At 42.2% G+C, this 15,514-nt stretch overlaps 1 protein-coding gene across 1 annotated transcript in view; it reads right to left on the bottom strand.

Moving 5' to 3' along the window:
- Positions 1-4,863: 4,863 nt before the first annotated feature.
- The window catches only part of LOC144769218 (uncharacterized), a 228,048-nt gene continuing 217,397 nt past the window's right edge, over positions 4,864-15,514 (bottom strand). The window contains exon 11 of the mRNA XM_078653258.1: positions 4,864-4,908. Within this exon, the coding sequence (XP_078509384.1) occupies positions 4,864-4,908 (45 nt within the window). The remainder of the gene's footprint in view (positions 4,909-15,514) is intronic.

Genomic DNA, 15,514 nt, shown 5'->3' with positions numbered 1-15,514 from the left:
TAGGATAACATTGAAATTACCTTAGTACATCTTTTAAGTGTTATTTCCAATTATGAAGAGATAGACTTGTCTTAATTTAAAATCACCACTTATGGTGAAGTTGGATATGTTACAGTGTAGTAAATGCCACTTTTATAAGATTAGCAATTACTTACTTTAGCTATTCTGTGCCTGCTGCCTGTCTCTGAATACACGTCTGAGATGAGTACACAGCTGGGTTTTGTGCATTCCCTCAAGACAGCCAAACACAAAGGGAGTTTAGGTGTGAATGATGGGTCATCCTGGGCAGGATGTGATAGTGAGGCTAGTATTTACAACTGAAAGGGCTGTGTCCTGCCCCCACACAAATGGCTGTAAACCTCACTGTATGAGTCTGGAGCCAGGTCAGAAAGGGAGGACCTTGTCCTCTTTAAAGCTTTCTCTGAAGCCACCCCCACTTCAAAGTGTTAACTGGAAATAAGTACTGGACCACTGACACCATGACTTCAGTACACTTCTGGGCCTGTCACCACGCTGCCAGGAAGAAGAACTGCTGTGCTGCTGAGAGGAATGCCACTCTGCTGAACTGCTGCTTTGCTGGACTCTTGCCTTGCCGTGCTCTTGCCTTGCTGAGCTGCCGTGCTGCCTGCTGTTCTTCTACCTGGGTGAGAAGACATGGACCTGCCTCACTTCATCCCAGAGTGACTCCAAAGGATATCTTTCTATGGAAGGCTGTGATGGGGATATAATCCTGCAGTAGGTTAGTTGATGTGGGGAATTTTAAATGGTTGCGGTAGAAAGCGATCCAACCAGAAGACACTGTATGAACCTATTACAATTTATTTGCCTTGAAGTTTACTCAAAACTTTACCTCTGTGCTGTTACAATGTTTTTGATATGTATCTCTTTTGTTTGGTCATGATATGGATGTTAATTGAGGCTTTACGAGTATCTGACTAGTAGGTTTGAATTATGGTGATGTTTTTATGGAGGGACAGACGTAAGGATTTGGAGGAGACGATCGAAAATGGATCAGGTAGGGAGAGGTAAATCGATTTGGTTGAGAATGAGTGAGGAGTGTGGGATCTGTTCTATTGAAGAATGGTTGAGCTTTCAGGAGCTGCCTAGGCAGAGCGAAGACATGATATTTAGACATTCAGATGGATCTAGAGTTACGACATCTAATTTATTGGCTGTGATGAGAATAGCTCTAAGGGCTGCTGGGCTTCAACAAGCATAGGTATGGAACTCATTATTTTAGGATTGAGGCATCAGAAGAAGCAGCTAGGTTGGGTCTGGCATGGCGTGAAATAAAGAAAATTGAAAGATTGAGTTCAAAGTGCTGCGAAATGTGTGTCAGGAAATAGTGTGGCTGTTTTTTGTTGTTGATATCCTGATGGCATGTGTTAATTTCTTGTTTCTAGGATATGTTTGTGGCTATACCATTGCAGAAATGGTGACGTGGCTCATGGGACATTCGTTCATAAAATGACCAATGCAATTTGCTTTTCAGCAGTGTTATGGCAGAAGCCTTGGACTTCCTAGCAGTTACCACCTAAAGTTTTGGTGGGGCAAGAGTGGTATCAGGTGGTAAGGGGTTATTGTTATTGTTAGCTAAACTATTTACAAACAGAGGTTGTCCGGACATGCTTTTTATTCATTTGGGTGAAACCAACCTAGGGCAATTGTGCGGTTTGTTGAAGGATGATTTACAACTGACTAAAAATATATGATCAGGAACTAGTGTTGTGTGGACTGAGTTTGTTCCGAGTAGACACCGGAGGGGAGATTTGTAGTATTCGCCGGTACATAAAGCTAAGTGTAAACTTATATGGGCAATGAGAGTTTATAGAACGTCCATTGGGGTTACAGTTGTGTCTCACAATCACATCAAGGAAGAGGGGAAGTATATTTTTCAGTCTGATGGGGTTCTTCTGCAAAGGTCTGGAAATTTATTTTACATGTTGGAGCTGTGGGAACTGTTAACGAACATTTGGCAAGAGAAACCGTGGTGCGGCTGAAGTTCTGTGTTTTTGCTATCTTGAGTTCTGTTGGGTGGGACAGGAAAGCGCCTTACAAGGGTTTTCCTAGGTGGCGGAATTTTATTGGGATAATGGAGTGTCAGGTGGGGGCACATCTGCCCCTGAAGGGGATGGGGCAACCATGAGAAAGGGAAGAGGGTCTTTGAAAATGTGGAGCAAGACAAAGGGGAATTTGTTTGGAGATGATTGTTTGGGTAGTGTGAAAGACAGAGGGGTTAGGGAATGTATAGAAAGGGCTGCACATGAAGTTGAAAGACTCACCTTGTGGGGTACAGGGAGTTGTTTGGGGCTCTGGTGCATAAGTTGAGGACTTTGAGGGAGCGGGATGTCAGGTTTTTATTATGTATTAGCGAGCACCTTTATCTGTTCTGCATTCTGTAAATAATTACATGATGACATCTACTAGCCTGTCTTAAAGGGGCCTTTTATGCTATAACAGGTTGGTAGTTAAGTTGTATTGCACGGCTGGTACATTGAAACTTTCATTGGACTCATTACAGATTTTTCATAAATACATTTTGTGGTGGCTGCTATGACTATGTTTATGACTTTTATGGATATATCTGCAGTAAAGTTAAGACTATGGGGAGCTCATTTCCAATGCACAGAATATTGACTGAGTACGGGCTAGTGTGCTTCTCCCAGAGCACTGCTTTATGTTTGGACAGAGTAACACTGGAATTAAAGAACAGTAGTTGCACAAGGCGAGGAGGTAAGTTGAGCACTGATTTGAAGAGCACTGACCTCTTTCTGGTGAGGGGACCTATTTGACAGTGATCTGACACCAGCTGATACCTTGTTAGACAGTAAGAGGGTGGGAGCTCACGGCCTACAATCCCAGCACTCACTTCACCCTAATGCATCATGGCATCATTTTAAGGTGCTGTTAACTGAAGAAGTATTATGTGGTTATCAGAACAGATAGAACTGTCTCGAGAAGTAGGCTAATACCAGATGCCAAGCAATCGGTCTTTGTCCAAGAAAAAGCTAAATGCTGTCAATCTCAAAGTAGACTCCTCTCAAAAACAATTGTTTTTTGAATATCTACTCAAAGTGTAAATTGTTGGCTACTCCTTTGAAAAAGGAAAGGTGACAGGAATATAGATTCAAAAAGAAAAAGTTGATGGGCAGAATGCAGAATAATGTCATACATTAACCCCAGTGTAGAGATCTGTGCCTACATCCATTGTTTTTTGCTAACGATGCCATTCCAGTTTGAACACAGCCATATACAAATCAGTCTTAACCCTACGCCCAATGGGAACATTCCAGCCCAAACTGCCATGCCAGGTTCTCCCTGAACGAGAAACAAGCATCATAGGACCAGTTTCAGGGTTTCACCCCTCATCAGCCAGGATAGCTTGACTCTAGTGGCATGGAGAGCACAAGGGCCCACGTCTGGGCATACCCGTCCAACTCTGGGTTACAAATGCAAAAAGAACAATTGATGGACAGAATGCAGAACAATGTCACCGGTCTTAGGATGCTTGTTTCTGTTCCAGGGAACCTGGCTTGGCAGTTGGTGCTGGACTGTTCCCATGAGGCATAGGGTCAAGATTGATTTGCATATGGTTAGGTCTAAACTGGGGTGGCATGGTAAGCAAAAGAATAATAGATTTAACCCAGATATCTTGAGTGGGGGTGAATGTTTTGATGTGTTCTACATTCCGTCCATCAACTGTGTTTCTTTTGCTTTCTCGCACTAAGTGTGCCGGGTATCCCCAGACGTGGGTCCCGGGCTCACTGTGCCACTGGATTCAAGCTATCCTGGCTGATGAGGGGTGAAACCCGAAACCTCTCCTAGAATGCTTCTTTCCAGTCCAGGGTAGACCTGGCTTGGCAGTTCTGGCTGGACGGTTGCCATGAGGCACAGGGTCAAGCCTTATTTTCATATGTTCAGGTCTAAACAGGGGTGGCATGGTGAGCAAAAGAATAATGGATTTAACCCAGATCTCCTGACTGGGTGTTAAATTTTTTGATTTGTTCTGCATTCTGTCTATCAACTATGTGTCTTTTGCTTTCTCACCCTAAGTGCGTTAGGTATATCCAGACATGGGTCCCGGGCTCACTGTGCCACTGGATATAAACTATCCTGGCTGATGAGGGGTGAAATCCCGAAACCAGCCCTAGGATGCTTGCTTCCGGTCCAGGGAAGGCCTGGCTTGGCAGTTAGGGCTGTTCCAATGAGGCACAAAGTCAAGACTGATTTGCATATGGTCAGGTCTAAATTGGGGTGGCAATGTGAGCAAAAGAATGATAAATTTAACCTATGTCTCTTGACTGGGGATGAATGTTTTGTTTTGTTCTGCATTCCGTCCATCAACTGTGTGTCTTTCTTTCCCAAGGAATATAGACAGGGCATAAGTGTGAGTAATTGTGAACACACAGACTTGGTGTGGAATGCCCAACATGCAGAGCACTGATGTCTGGCATGATGTGAGCTGTTCACCCAATGAATTGTGCAAAGGTACTGTCCGGTGAAGTGACTGCTCACACATTGAAGAGTCCAACCCCACTGGCACTTCCACCCCACAGTATGAGACAGTGCACAGAGAATCCCGATGTAGTGCATGATCTCTGTGACAGGTTCATACAAATTCAAATTACTTGCCAGGCTTTAAAGTAGTTCCAATGCTCCCGTTCTCTATGATTTGCCAATCTACATCTGAATTTGCTTTCATCTTTAAATGGCTCTGTACATTGCTTCGGCAAGTATCAAACATTTTCTTTCCAGCAGCATCAATATTGTAGTCTGTTGCATGTTCATTGAATTATTAACAATGTGAAAAGAAAAGTTCTTAAAGAAAGCTACTCAAAGTAAAACAAAATTTGAGAAAGTCTGTTAGAAGGCAATGCATTGTCTTACCAAAAAGTCAGCAAGAGAATTCTAAAGATATGTGGGAAACAGGAGAGGATATATGCACATGATTAGTCATTGTATTAATACACATTGCATGCAATAACACAATTAAATTAAGACACAAGAATTTCTGTTGGCATTTAAAAACCTCCCACTTCCCCATGTGACAGCCCAGTGCCATTTTACATAGAGGACCCTGCATCTATCTACATCTGCAGTCCCACCACTCTGTATTTCGGATTGCTAAATCTCGGCCTGCCTGTCCATAGTCAATTCACACATGAGGTGCTCTTAAAAGGCAGTCCCCGTTTCCTCCTCTAGCCTCATTAGCTCAATGAGCATGGTGTAGCATCAAGCTCCCATGATACCTCCTGCGCACCAATCTATCCCTGCCTTAAAGTCCCTTTCAGACTGGAGTGAGATTCCCAGCCCTGGAAGTGTGCGGGCATGAGCATTTGGGTCCACCATTGTTCAGAAGTTGCAATGCATAAACTTACCTGTCTGCCATTCTGTAAGCAAGATTGCTGGTCCTCTTTTGTGGTGCCTGCACCCTAAGTGTTGCATTCACCTCTCACTTATGACTTTCTCCTTTGGCATCCCAGGAAAAGACAACAGTCTGTCTTTTTTAGGGGATTATGGCCACCGCAGGACTAGGGGCCATCCATCGTGTTTTTAGGTCGAGCATTCGAGACATCTTGTATATATTTTAGTATATACCTATATGTGTATGTACTTTGTGGGATCTGGAGATCAGCCCTAGGACTTGTCTGCTTCAGCTTATGGACTTTTTTTTCTGTTCAACCGCCTCTAACTGTCTTGATAGAAAACGACCAGTAGTGGTCAGTAAAATACCAGGATTGCTTTCTGCTTGTTCAACTGCCTATTTAAATATATTGATGGAAAGCGACCAATAGAGGTCAGTAAAATACCAGAATTGCTTTCTGCTTGTTCAACTGGCTTGATAGAAAATGACCAGCAGAGGCCAGTAAAATACCAGAATCCCTTTAGCATTCTCTAGATTCCAGTCCATAGAAATTGTCTTCCATGAGCACCCACAGATAATAATATTTTTTTCAATCTTGTATTTTCAGTGATATGACCAATAAAAATAGAGCTTTGGACTATACCATTTCCTGCTGAAAGGCAATATTTCTCTCCATGTGTTCCCATACCTGGCATGTCACGCAGTTTGGTGCTTACTTCCCCTCCATGTTAAAGAACAGTAGATGTTTGAGCACCCAGGCTAACGTGATGCATAACTAAATACATATAAGGTCCAAAAGACAATCCCGATTGCATTGCAAATGCTTGTTTCTTCAGCAACTCATTTACACCCTAGTCGAATTACTCCACTATTCCATATTGTGAGTAGTGAAAGTTATGCTGTCTTCCAAAAAACTTTGCAGATTGACCAATTTCAATATACCACACAAACCTGCAGAATAATTAGTGCCCATGATTCATTTTGTCCTGCTAACCTTCATAGATAGATGGATATGATTATTGTGTGATTAATTAAAATTGTTACACATTTCAATCGCAATTATAAGATAAACTTGCGGAGATATGTTTAAACAAAACTATACTGTGTACTGTTCTATAAAAATGGTGCCGTCAATTTTCGTTTCGTTAGTAACTGGTTCAGGTAATATTTTTTTATTTGTTTTTATTGGTACGTTTTGGAAAACATAAAATGTACAAATAGTGTGGCAACATACTTGAGCATGACATAACGGATGTGAAAGACGAACGGAAAATCACAATTCACAGTATTCAAATTATTAAAATACATTTCCGAGGTATGATGATTTGACACTGGTTGAAAACAAAATGAGATCACAGCGGCTTGCAGAAGCTTTATATGCCTTGTTTAGGATATGACAATACACCCATACATTAAATCCATTAAGATACAACACATAACATCGCTAGACGTGGACACACCTAAGAGTCTGGCCTCAAATTTAGCAAGTAAGTTCTGAAGGGATCCCAGAAATCTCGTCGATGGACTGTCGGTAGCACCAGTTTTGCATACTTCCCCGACCATTCCCCACATAGGGCCATGTCCTTCGGCCACTCCCTAGATTTCAGGGCAAGTCTGCTACCCCCATCTCATGTACACTCTACTCAAATATAACCCAGTGTCAGTGAACTTACAAAATGATTTAATAAACTCTTTGACATACCCCAGCAACACCACAGTGGGAGTGAGGAAGCAGGCCTGTCATGTCATCTCGAGTAAGGCAGTTGTAAGGCTTCTTTGATTAATAGAGTACCCAAACAACACCTGGCCTGAATAGAGCTGCTTTGGCTAAGAAAGCACTTTAATTAACATCTGGCTTGAATAGAAGCAACGAAAGGTCATTTATACATCAAACTGGGAACATTAGCATTTAACTCTATGTACTTGAAGTGCCTTTGACATGTAGCACGTTGTTGTTTGTGTTTTTTTTTTATAATACTATAAAGTTCTCCCCTTGCTTTGTGCATGAAATGTTTTTAATATATCTGTATTGATGAGATATTTGTCTTTTTTATAATATTTTATGATTTCTGCTGAATAAAGAATACATGATATTTTTATATTATGCTCTCGGTTTCTTCTTGGTGCTGGCGAGTGGCTTATGATTGGATGTGAGCTAGATATTGTTGTATGCTTTATAAGGAGCCCAAAGGGATCTTTTCATTTGACGACAGTTGTAAGGTGAGAACATAAAGTGTCCACTGCTGGACCCAACCATACTAAAGGAAAGAATCTGTTCCCTCAATACCACACCGCCTGCAAGTAGGTTCAACTTCGGGATAATGTGGTGCAAGATCCATTGGGGAGAGATACATTCTCTGTAGAAACTTATAATCAATTAATCTGTACCTGCCATTGGAGGAGACCTCTTTAGTTTGACGGCGGAAGAACCGCCACTGCTCATCAGTTATATCCTGTCCTAAATTGCCCACACACGCCTGGCGAGTACCGGGAATCCTGTAATCAGACAGTCCATTTTACCTCTGCATACAATTCTGATATGAGTCTGCATGATAGAGGGTTGGTTAGCAGGATATTCAACATCAGCCACTCCGGGGGCTCTTCTGGGAACAAATCACTGTAATAAGGACATCTAGCACAGTAGCTGGGACATATGTGCAAGAAGTAAATCCACCAGTGTTACTATGTGTCTTTTTCCCATGGACTGTATAAACCCAGGAAGCTCGTCCAGTTGTAACCCGTGGTACTGTCTAATGGGTAGGTGTTTGGAGTAAGGTAAAGGTATGCAACACAAATCTGTTAATCGATTCTATGCCCGAGCTGTGCACCGCAAAGTGTGACTTTCCTGAGCTGGCCTGTGGAGTTGGGTGTAGGGGACTTTTGGAAGGGGTATAGGAGCCACCAGACCTTCTCGAGAACAACATGGGGGAATGCCTGCAATTATGAAACCAATGGTGGATGAACTGTATTTGTGCCACCAGATAATAATCTTCAAAGTGGGGTGCTGCAAACCCACCATGTCGTTATGGCAGCGGTAGTATGCGCCAACCGATCCTGGTCTGCCTACCCGCCCAAACCAACTTGATCATGAGGGAATGGAGTTGAGTAAAGAAGGCTTTGTTTAGAGGCACCGGAATGTTTTGAAATAGATATAGTAACTTAGGCAGTACACTTATGTTTATTAGAGCTACTCACCCTCCATTAACAAGGGGAGGGTTATCCTCTTGTCGATGTGAGGGTGTAAGGCCTGTATGTACCTCCCATCCTTCGTCCTGATTATAGTGGGGATGTCAGCACCACAGAAGATACCTGGGGCCTCATTTATGAGGCTGTGCGTCACTTTTACGCCGCTGGTGCGTCACTTTTTGTGACGCACCAGTGGTGTAAAAAATGCGCCTTGTTGCGCCATATTTACAAAGTGACGCTTCTAAGTAGATGCGTCACTTTCTAAACCCCTGCGCCACATTATACCTGCACCAGGTATAATGTATGCAAGGGGGGCGCATTGACGCAAGAAAGGGTCGTAGAAATGACGCAGTGAAATCTATGAGATTTCACTGCGCCACTTCTAGGACACAAATGCGTCAATTTCTTACGCCTGCCTCACAGCAGGCGTAAGACTGACGCAGGCCCTTTCACATGGGGCTTGCCCCATGTGAAAGGACACATTGCTGGAGTTGCGTCACTTTTGTGACACACTCCAGCAATGTGTCACTTTTGCACCATACAGATACGTCAGAAATACTGACGTATCTGTAACTCCTTGCGACATGATGCGTCATATTATAAATATGACGCATCCAGCATGTCGCAAGGAGGGTGCAATGAAAAGTGACGCATCGCTGTTTTCACTCAGCGACGCGTCACTTTTCATAAATGAGGCCCCTAGATATTTAGTCATGTCAGTCTGCCATTGTAGCTGACAGGGCATGCCGAAACTGGTTCGGGTATAATGTCAGCTAAATATGAACTCTATCTCTGAACTTCGCCTGTATCAATCTTGTGGTGCTTCGCCCATTGATAGTATGCCCACCAACTTTTCCCCATCATGCAATAAAGTGCTGTTCTCTTGATTCAGTTCTTTCAGGGGGCATTTAATAAAAAAAATCAGGCTGCAAGTCGATTAACTTCTTCCTGTAAGCAGCATTCAATGGCCTTGTACCAACATCTTTTGTTTCAGCTTCGGAAAATCGGAAGTAGCTGGCATCGTCTTTCTGTCTTCAATTTCTAGCAGATGCATACAATGTGACTGAGTGGCACAAAATAATTAATGCACCTTGATTCATGTCTGCTAAGAAAATATGTTCTAACCCATGAAAAGTCACACTTTTATTTTAGCTTTTTGACCTATGATTTGGACCTCTGCATTACAGTGAGCTATTCCAGTAGAGTAAAAGGTGTTACCTGCTGGGGAAAGGAAATCACTGGAGGCAGGGCCGGCTTCCCGCCCGGACCCCCTCTTCCGGGCCCCCTACCTACGCTCCTTGCCCAGGGCCACCATGAGCCTAGAGCCGGCCCTGCTGAGGAGAGTCTCCCTTCTGGTATTTACTGTCAAGCTTCCTGGTGACAAAGGATAGCCTGGCTGGATGTGCTATTTCAGGCTTGAGGAAGCTGGCCAACTCACTGAGCAAAAGAGGTAATGGCAGTGTACCTTGTAGGAGATAAGTGCCATGCAGGAAAGACAGAAATCTGTGACCATTTGGTTTGGTCCTTTAAGATTAACTGCTCTGTAGTGTAAACGGGAAACAACCTTTACAACGCAGTCATTACATTGCACTACCTTTCCAACGCAGTCATTACACCGCAACATCCTTTACATCGTATGTCATTACAACGCTGCCATTACATCGCATGTCACTACATCGCATGTCACTACAACGCATGTCATTACAATGCATGTCACTACAATGCAGGCATTACATCTCAAGTCATTACAGCGCATACCATCACAACACTTAGTACCCTTACACTATCTGACACTTACCCTACTGTTGCACTCACTGGAGTTAGAATAGTAATTTTGTACCCCTACAGTATCCAACACTTACCCTACTGTTGCACTGACTGGAGTTAGAATAGTAATTATTACCCCTATACTATCCAACACTTACCTTAAATGCGATGTAATGGTATGTGTTGCAATGGTATATGTTGTAATGGTATGATGCGATGTAATGGAATGCGTTGTAAAGGTGGTTTCTAAAAATGCGATATAAAAGAATGTGTTGTAAAGGATGTTGCGATGTAAAAACAGGATTGTAAAGGCATGCATTGTAAATGTATGCGTTGTAACGTCATACATTCGGTGTAAACTACTTCAAATTCTAGGAAATCCATTAAATCTGTGTAGCGGTTGTGGTGAGGGGTTTTTGAACATTATGCTCATGTGAGCGATTTCCATTTTCCCACTGTTTCCTTGCAGAAAGGAAGAAAAAGGCAAAAAAAATAGTGCGGCTGTTCCTGAGGAGCCATGGCACCCGGACAAGTGGGTTTCCCAACAGTTTTTTTGAGCCTTCCGTGGCATAAATCACCCAGTAGGGAAATGACGCGTGCCCTGTAGTGGGCGTGCAGTAGGAATAGGACACCTGTGTAAAACAGGCTTCTTAGGCTTAAACTTTGTAGGGGCCCTAGGGGAATAAACCTCATATGAGAGGCTCATGGGTGCCATTGAACATCTTTGGAGTAACAAGGTATCTTAAGTGTGGCCAACGTTTTGTTGTTTCTGCAGGAAAATACTTTTTGACTGATTTTTTTGGCTTCCCATAAAATCTATTTGGGCTCTTTACTGAAAGACCTGATGTGAAAGACAGAGCCTGCACGCTTTTCTAAATGATTGAAATGTTAAGTTCAGAAACAGTTGCCCTTCCTTATTTATCATATGGAGTATCTCCAGGCCTGTTGGCTTAGCATCATAATCTCTGAAAAGACAAATGTTGATATTGCTGCCTGTTTCAGGGAATGCTTTGGTTTTCCTGTTTAGGTCCAGCAGGTGCACAATTTGGCAATTGGAACATCACAGATAAAGTCACCAGACTAACTTTTAAGTGATTAGATTTCATTTGTGATACACCTTTGAAGTAGATAAGACTGAGGAGAGGTTTAAATTCTTAATTCAGACAAGAGCATGTTCATATTCTCGTGTACTGTTTTGCAGTTTTTATATTCTGTGCATATGTGTGATTTAATATAGTAAATGTGGCAAATATTCATTGTAATACTTTTTCATTTCCAAAGTAAGTGCACTGTCGGGACTATATTGAGTGCTATTGGTTGTGCTACTGAGTTCAGAGTTTTCATTTCCCATCACCTCCCTGACGCAGCAGTGAACTTAGGGGCAGATCTATGAGGAAGTGCTGTAGCGTGGCACCGCAAGCCCTTCTGATGCGCCACGCTGGGGCACTTCCAAAGCACCGGGATGCAACATATTTACAAGAATATGTTGCATCTCTGTGCTTTCCTCTTGGCTGGTGCACACACTGCAGCCATGCACCACCAGTACGTCATGAAAAGTGACGTACTGGTGGTGCAGGGAGCTTGTAAATCTGGCCCTTAGTACCTGGAGCATCAAGTGCTGAATCAGTTTGTTTGATGTTGAAATTAGAGTAACAATAATACTGGAATCGACAGACACCAGTTAGTAAGAACCTCAGTTGGTGCGATTGAGCACCAGTAATACCTGGATGCCCTGGGACACCCCGCACCGCCAACACCAGCCCTCACAATGTTTTCCTGCCTATGCAGTACCAAAGAACTATTCAGTTCAGTTCACGAAACTTCATTCGGTATGTATAAAAAAACCATAAAAGTATTCAGGAGAAGATACAAAGCAAATCATATTGCGCATAATTTTTGTAGAAAATTAAAAAAGGTAAGATAAAACAACACCCGATAAACATCATGATATCACAATTAATCATGCGAAGGGCGGATACAAAATATTTAAAAAGATTAGATTTTCATCTAAATTCCACAAATTCATCACTGTGTCGGTGCGACAACATTTCTATGTATATTAATCACATTTGTAATAAAAAGTGCAACATTAAGACAGACCTTAATATCATTTCGTTCAAACATATATTTTAGAGCAGCAATATGCTATCTGATACCTTGTGCAAGCAAAAGTGGTTTTAAGTAATAGCGTCTAAAACTTGAATAAAAGTCACAAAATAATATAAAGTGCATAGTGCTTTGCTTGCTCTAGCCGTCACATGGACAAGTGGTCATATCTGAGGGATACGTTTTCATGATGGGGAGGGCAACTAAATGATGAGCAAATTCCAATCTAAACCTGACTAATACAAAACGATGCATTAAGTAAGAGGTATAAGTTAAGTAATCTTGGCAGACATCCTTTAACGTAAGTGTTAGATAAAACATGACAGTTGATTTCCTTCTCTCACAGTCCATCGGGGCCTCCCTTTTATAAATCAGAAAGGTTTCTCGGATAGACAGTTTGGGAAGTGATATTATAGTCAGGGACAGGAATCTTAAATAATTTATTATAAAAAATGTTAATATAGCTTAGCCAGGGAATAGTCAGTGCATTATCCATAGACAAGCAATCTAAAATAATTGACTTGGTAAAACTGATCTCGTCTTTGGACCAAATGGAACACCAAAGCAACAGGGGACTGAGTGAGACTATATCTGTAAGATGTTGTAGCCCTGCCTCCCTATGAATAATCTTGGAAGAGGCTGAAGTAGGCAAACAATGTAAGCATTTGATGAACTTATTTTCCTCAATCTGTAGTAGCCCCACTCACCGGCCCCATATGTGGTGATAGAAAAAACCCTGGCCCTATAGATTGCTATAATCTCCTTAATCCGCCGGGAACCCGACTTGCACCTAACATTTAAAAATTCTTGAGACCATGAGCCATTGCCTGAAAATATGATACCTAGATAGCAAAAGGTATCAACAGTAACCACTGGGGTATTGTCCATAAAAATGTTTCTACATTTCTTGTTCCTTGCCCCACAAATCATTGTATAGGTTTTGTTTTTTTTAACAATAAATTTTCTGGCAGCAATAAAATCCCCAATTAAACGCTGTACCCCACCAGGGTCCTAGCCAATAAGACAGCATCATCTGCATAGAAAAGCACTGGTGGAGAACGCCCAGAAACTAAAGGGGCGTCTGCTTGCACTGCTTGTAAGGTCTTATCCACCCCGTTAATGAACTGGGAGAATAATAAAGGGGCAAGTACACCACCTTGCCGAATAACACATATAACTGCAATGTAGTTAATACATCCACCTCGTGGACCATAGTATACTTTACATGCTAATTTCTCATATAAACTTAACAGAAAGCAAATGATAGGCCTGGGCGCTCCCATAGTGAGAAGAGTTGACCAGAGAATGGTGTTTTCAACTAGATCGAAAGCGCTGCTCAAATCTGCAAAGCAGAGGTACAGTCTACCACCTTTAGCACATGCATATTTACCTATTAATAGGTCCAGATGTATGTATTGCTCTAGCGTCCTCACACCTTTCCTGAAACCAAACTGTACAGGCGAAAGTGTTGACCATGCAAAAGCCCTTTCCTGTAATCTCTTAAGTATGATTTTTCTCATTACTTTTACAGATGAGTCTAAAAGTGAAATTGGGCAATAATTCTTTGGTTCTGATTTATTAACCTTTTTGAAAATTGGGACAATAGTATACATTCCCCATGAAGGCGGAATCACTGTTGTTGAAGACATATTAAAAACTCTGGTTAAAATTGGGCCCCACAGATCGACAACAATCTTAAAAACATCTACTGGGACTCCGTCTGGACCTGGGGCTTTGCCCCCTTTACTTATCATCAGGGCCCATATGACTTCCTCTATCATCATATCTAGAGGTAAGTGGGACCAAGTCAACTGTTCCTTCCTTATAATATTCTCCATTCATGCAATTGTGAAAACTTCAGATTTCTATGATTATCTTTCTTTTCCATGAGCAATCATCCCCCTACCTATAGGTACACCTCTACTCTTTGATGCTTCCCCCCTATTTTATCTCCCTGAGATGTGCTTGAGTGAAAACGGAGGATTCTGGATGCAGTATCTTTGCTATTGCATCCTGACTGGGGCCTCCAAAAGGCATTGAAAAACCCTAGGAACAGTCCTTTTCCCTCCTATGCCAAGAATTTGTTTCTCAGACAGATAGTACAATCAAAATACTGCATGGGCCTCCAAAAGGCATTGATAAACCCTAGGAACAGTCCTTTTCCCTCCAATGCCAAGACTTTGTTACTTCAAACAAAATAATGCATACATTAAATCAGACGGTATCTTTTTCTCTCATGATGTTATATGGAACAAAACTCGCTGCAGATTTTTCACACTGTGAAAAAACGATAATATCCCACAGGAAAAACACTTTGTTAAGAGTGCATAAAAGAAAACTTCATATCAGCATCTGCAAGAATGAAAAAGTCTTGTTTGAATGCTTTGACATTAATCTTCATAGTCACTCTTTCTCATATCTTAAAAATGTGTAGCATTCAATCTTGCACCTAATGTCTTCCATGCCTCCTTCCATTCATCCTCTGCTTTGCCATTCACACATTTTCATTTCATTTCCCCCCTCTATCAGTTTAAGTTGACTCTCCAAACTTTCCCTGACATTGCCATTGCTTACCTCTTCTCACTCTCAGATTCCAGCTTCCCATGCTAGTTTTACTGCCTCTCCTCAATCCCTTTTCCGACCAAAGGCCAAAAAAGTATTTTGAGCTAGCTCTCCCAAACTATCCCTGAGAGTGTCACCAGCGCCTCACAGGAGGTAACAGAAAGGGCCTCTCAAGCTAGTTCTTCTAAACTGCCCTTAGATCCCCTTACCTCCCTTCCCCCTTCTGCTACCCCATCTACAGTGAATGTTGAAAATCTACATGAAGTAGGTATGCAATCTGCCCCAGTGACCTCTTCACCTGCTCTTTCTTCACCCCTTCCCTTCCAACCACCCCCTTTAATGAAAACACAATTTGTCCTGACCTCTGCTAGACAAAGCAATCTGTGGCTCTACCTCCGACTTCTCCACCTCTTCCTTTTCTACAAATTCCTTTCCTCTGTGGCCTGGCCCTCTCAGCTCTTTTAGATAAAAAATATCGGTGGTTAACCTCTCTTCACACTTCTTCTCTTTCCATTTGCTTTTCTCCAC

Source organism: Lissotriton helveticus, chromosome 7, assembly GCF_964261635.1.
Source record: "Lissotriton helveticus chromosome 7, aLisHel1.1, whole genome shotgun sequence".
NCBI classification, from domain to species: domain Eukaryota; kingdom Metazoa; phylum Chordata; class Amphibia; order Caudata; family Salamandridae; genus Lissotriton; species Lissotriton helveticus.
Note: the sequence above shows the minus strand (reverse complement) of the source record. Positions and strands in the feature narration are given on the sequence as shown.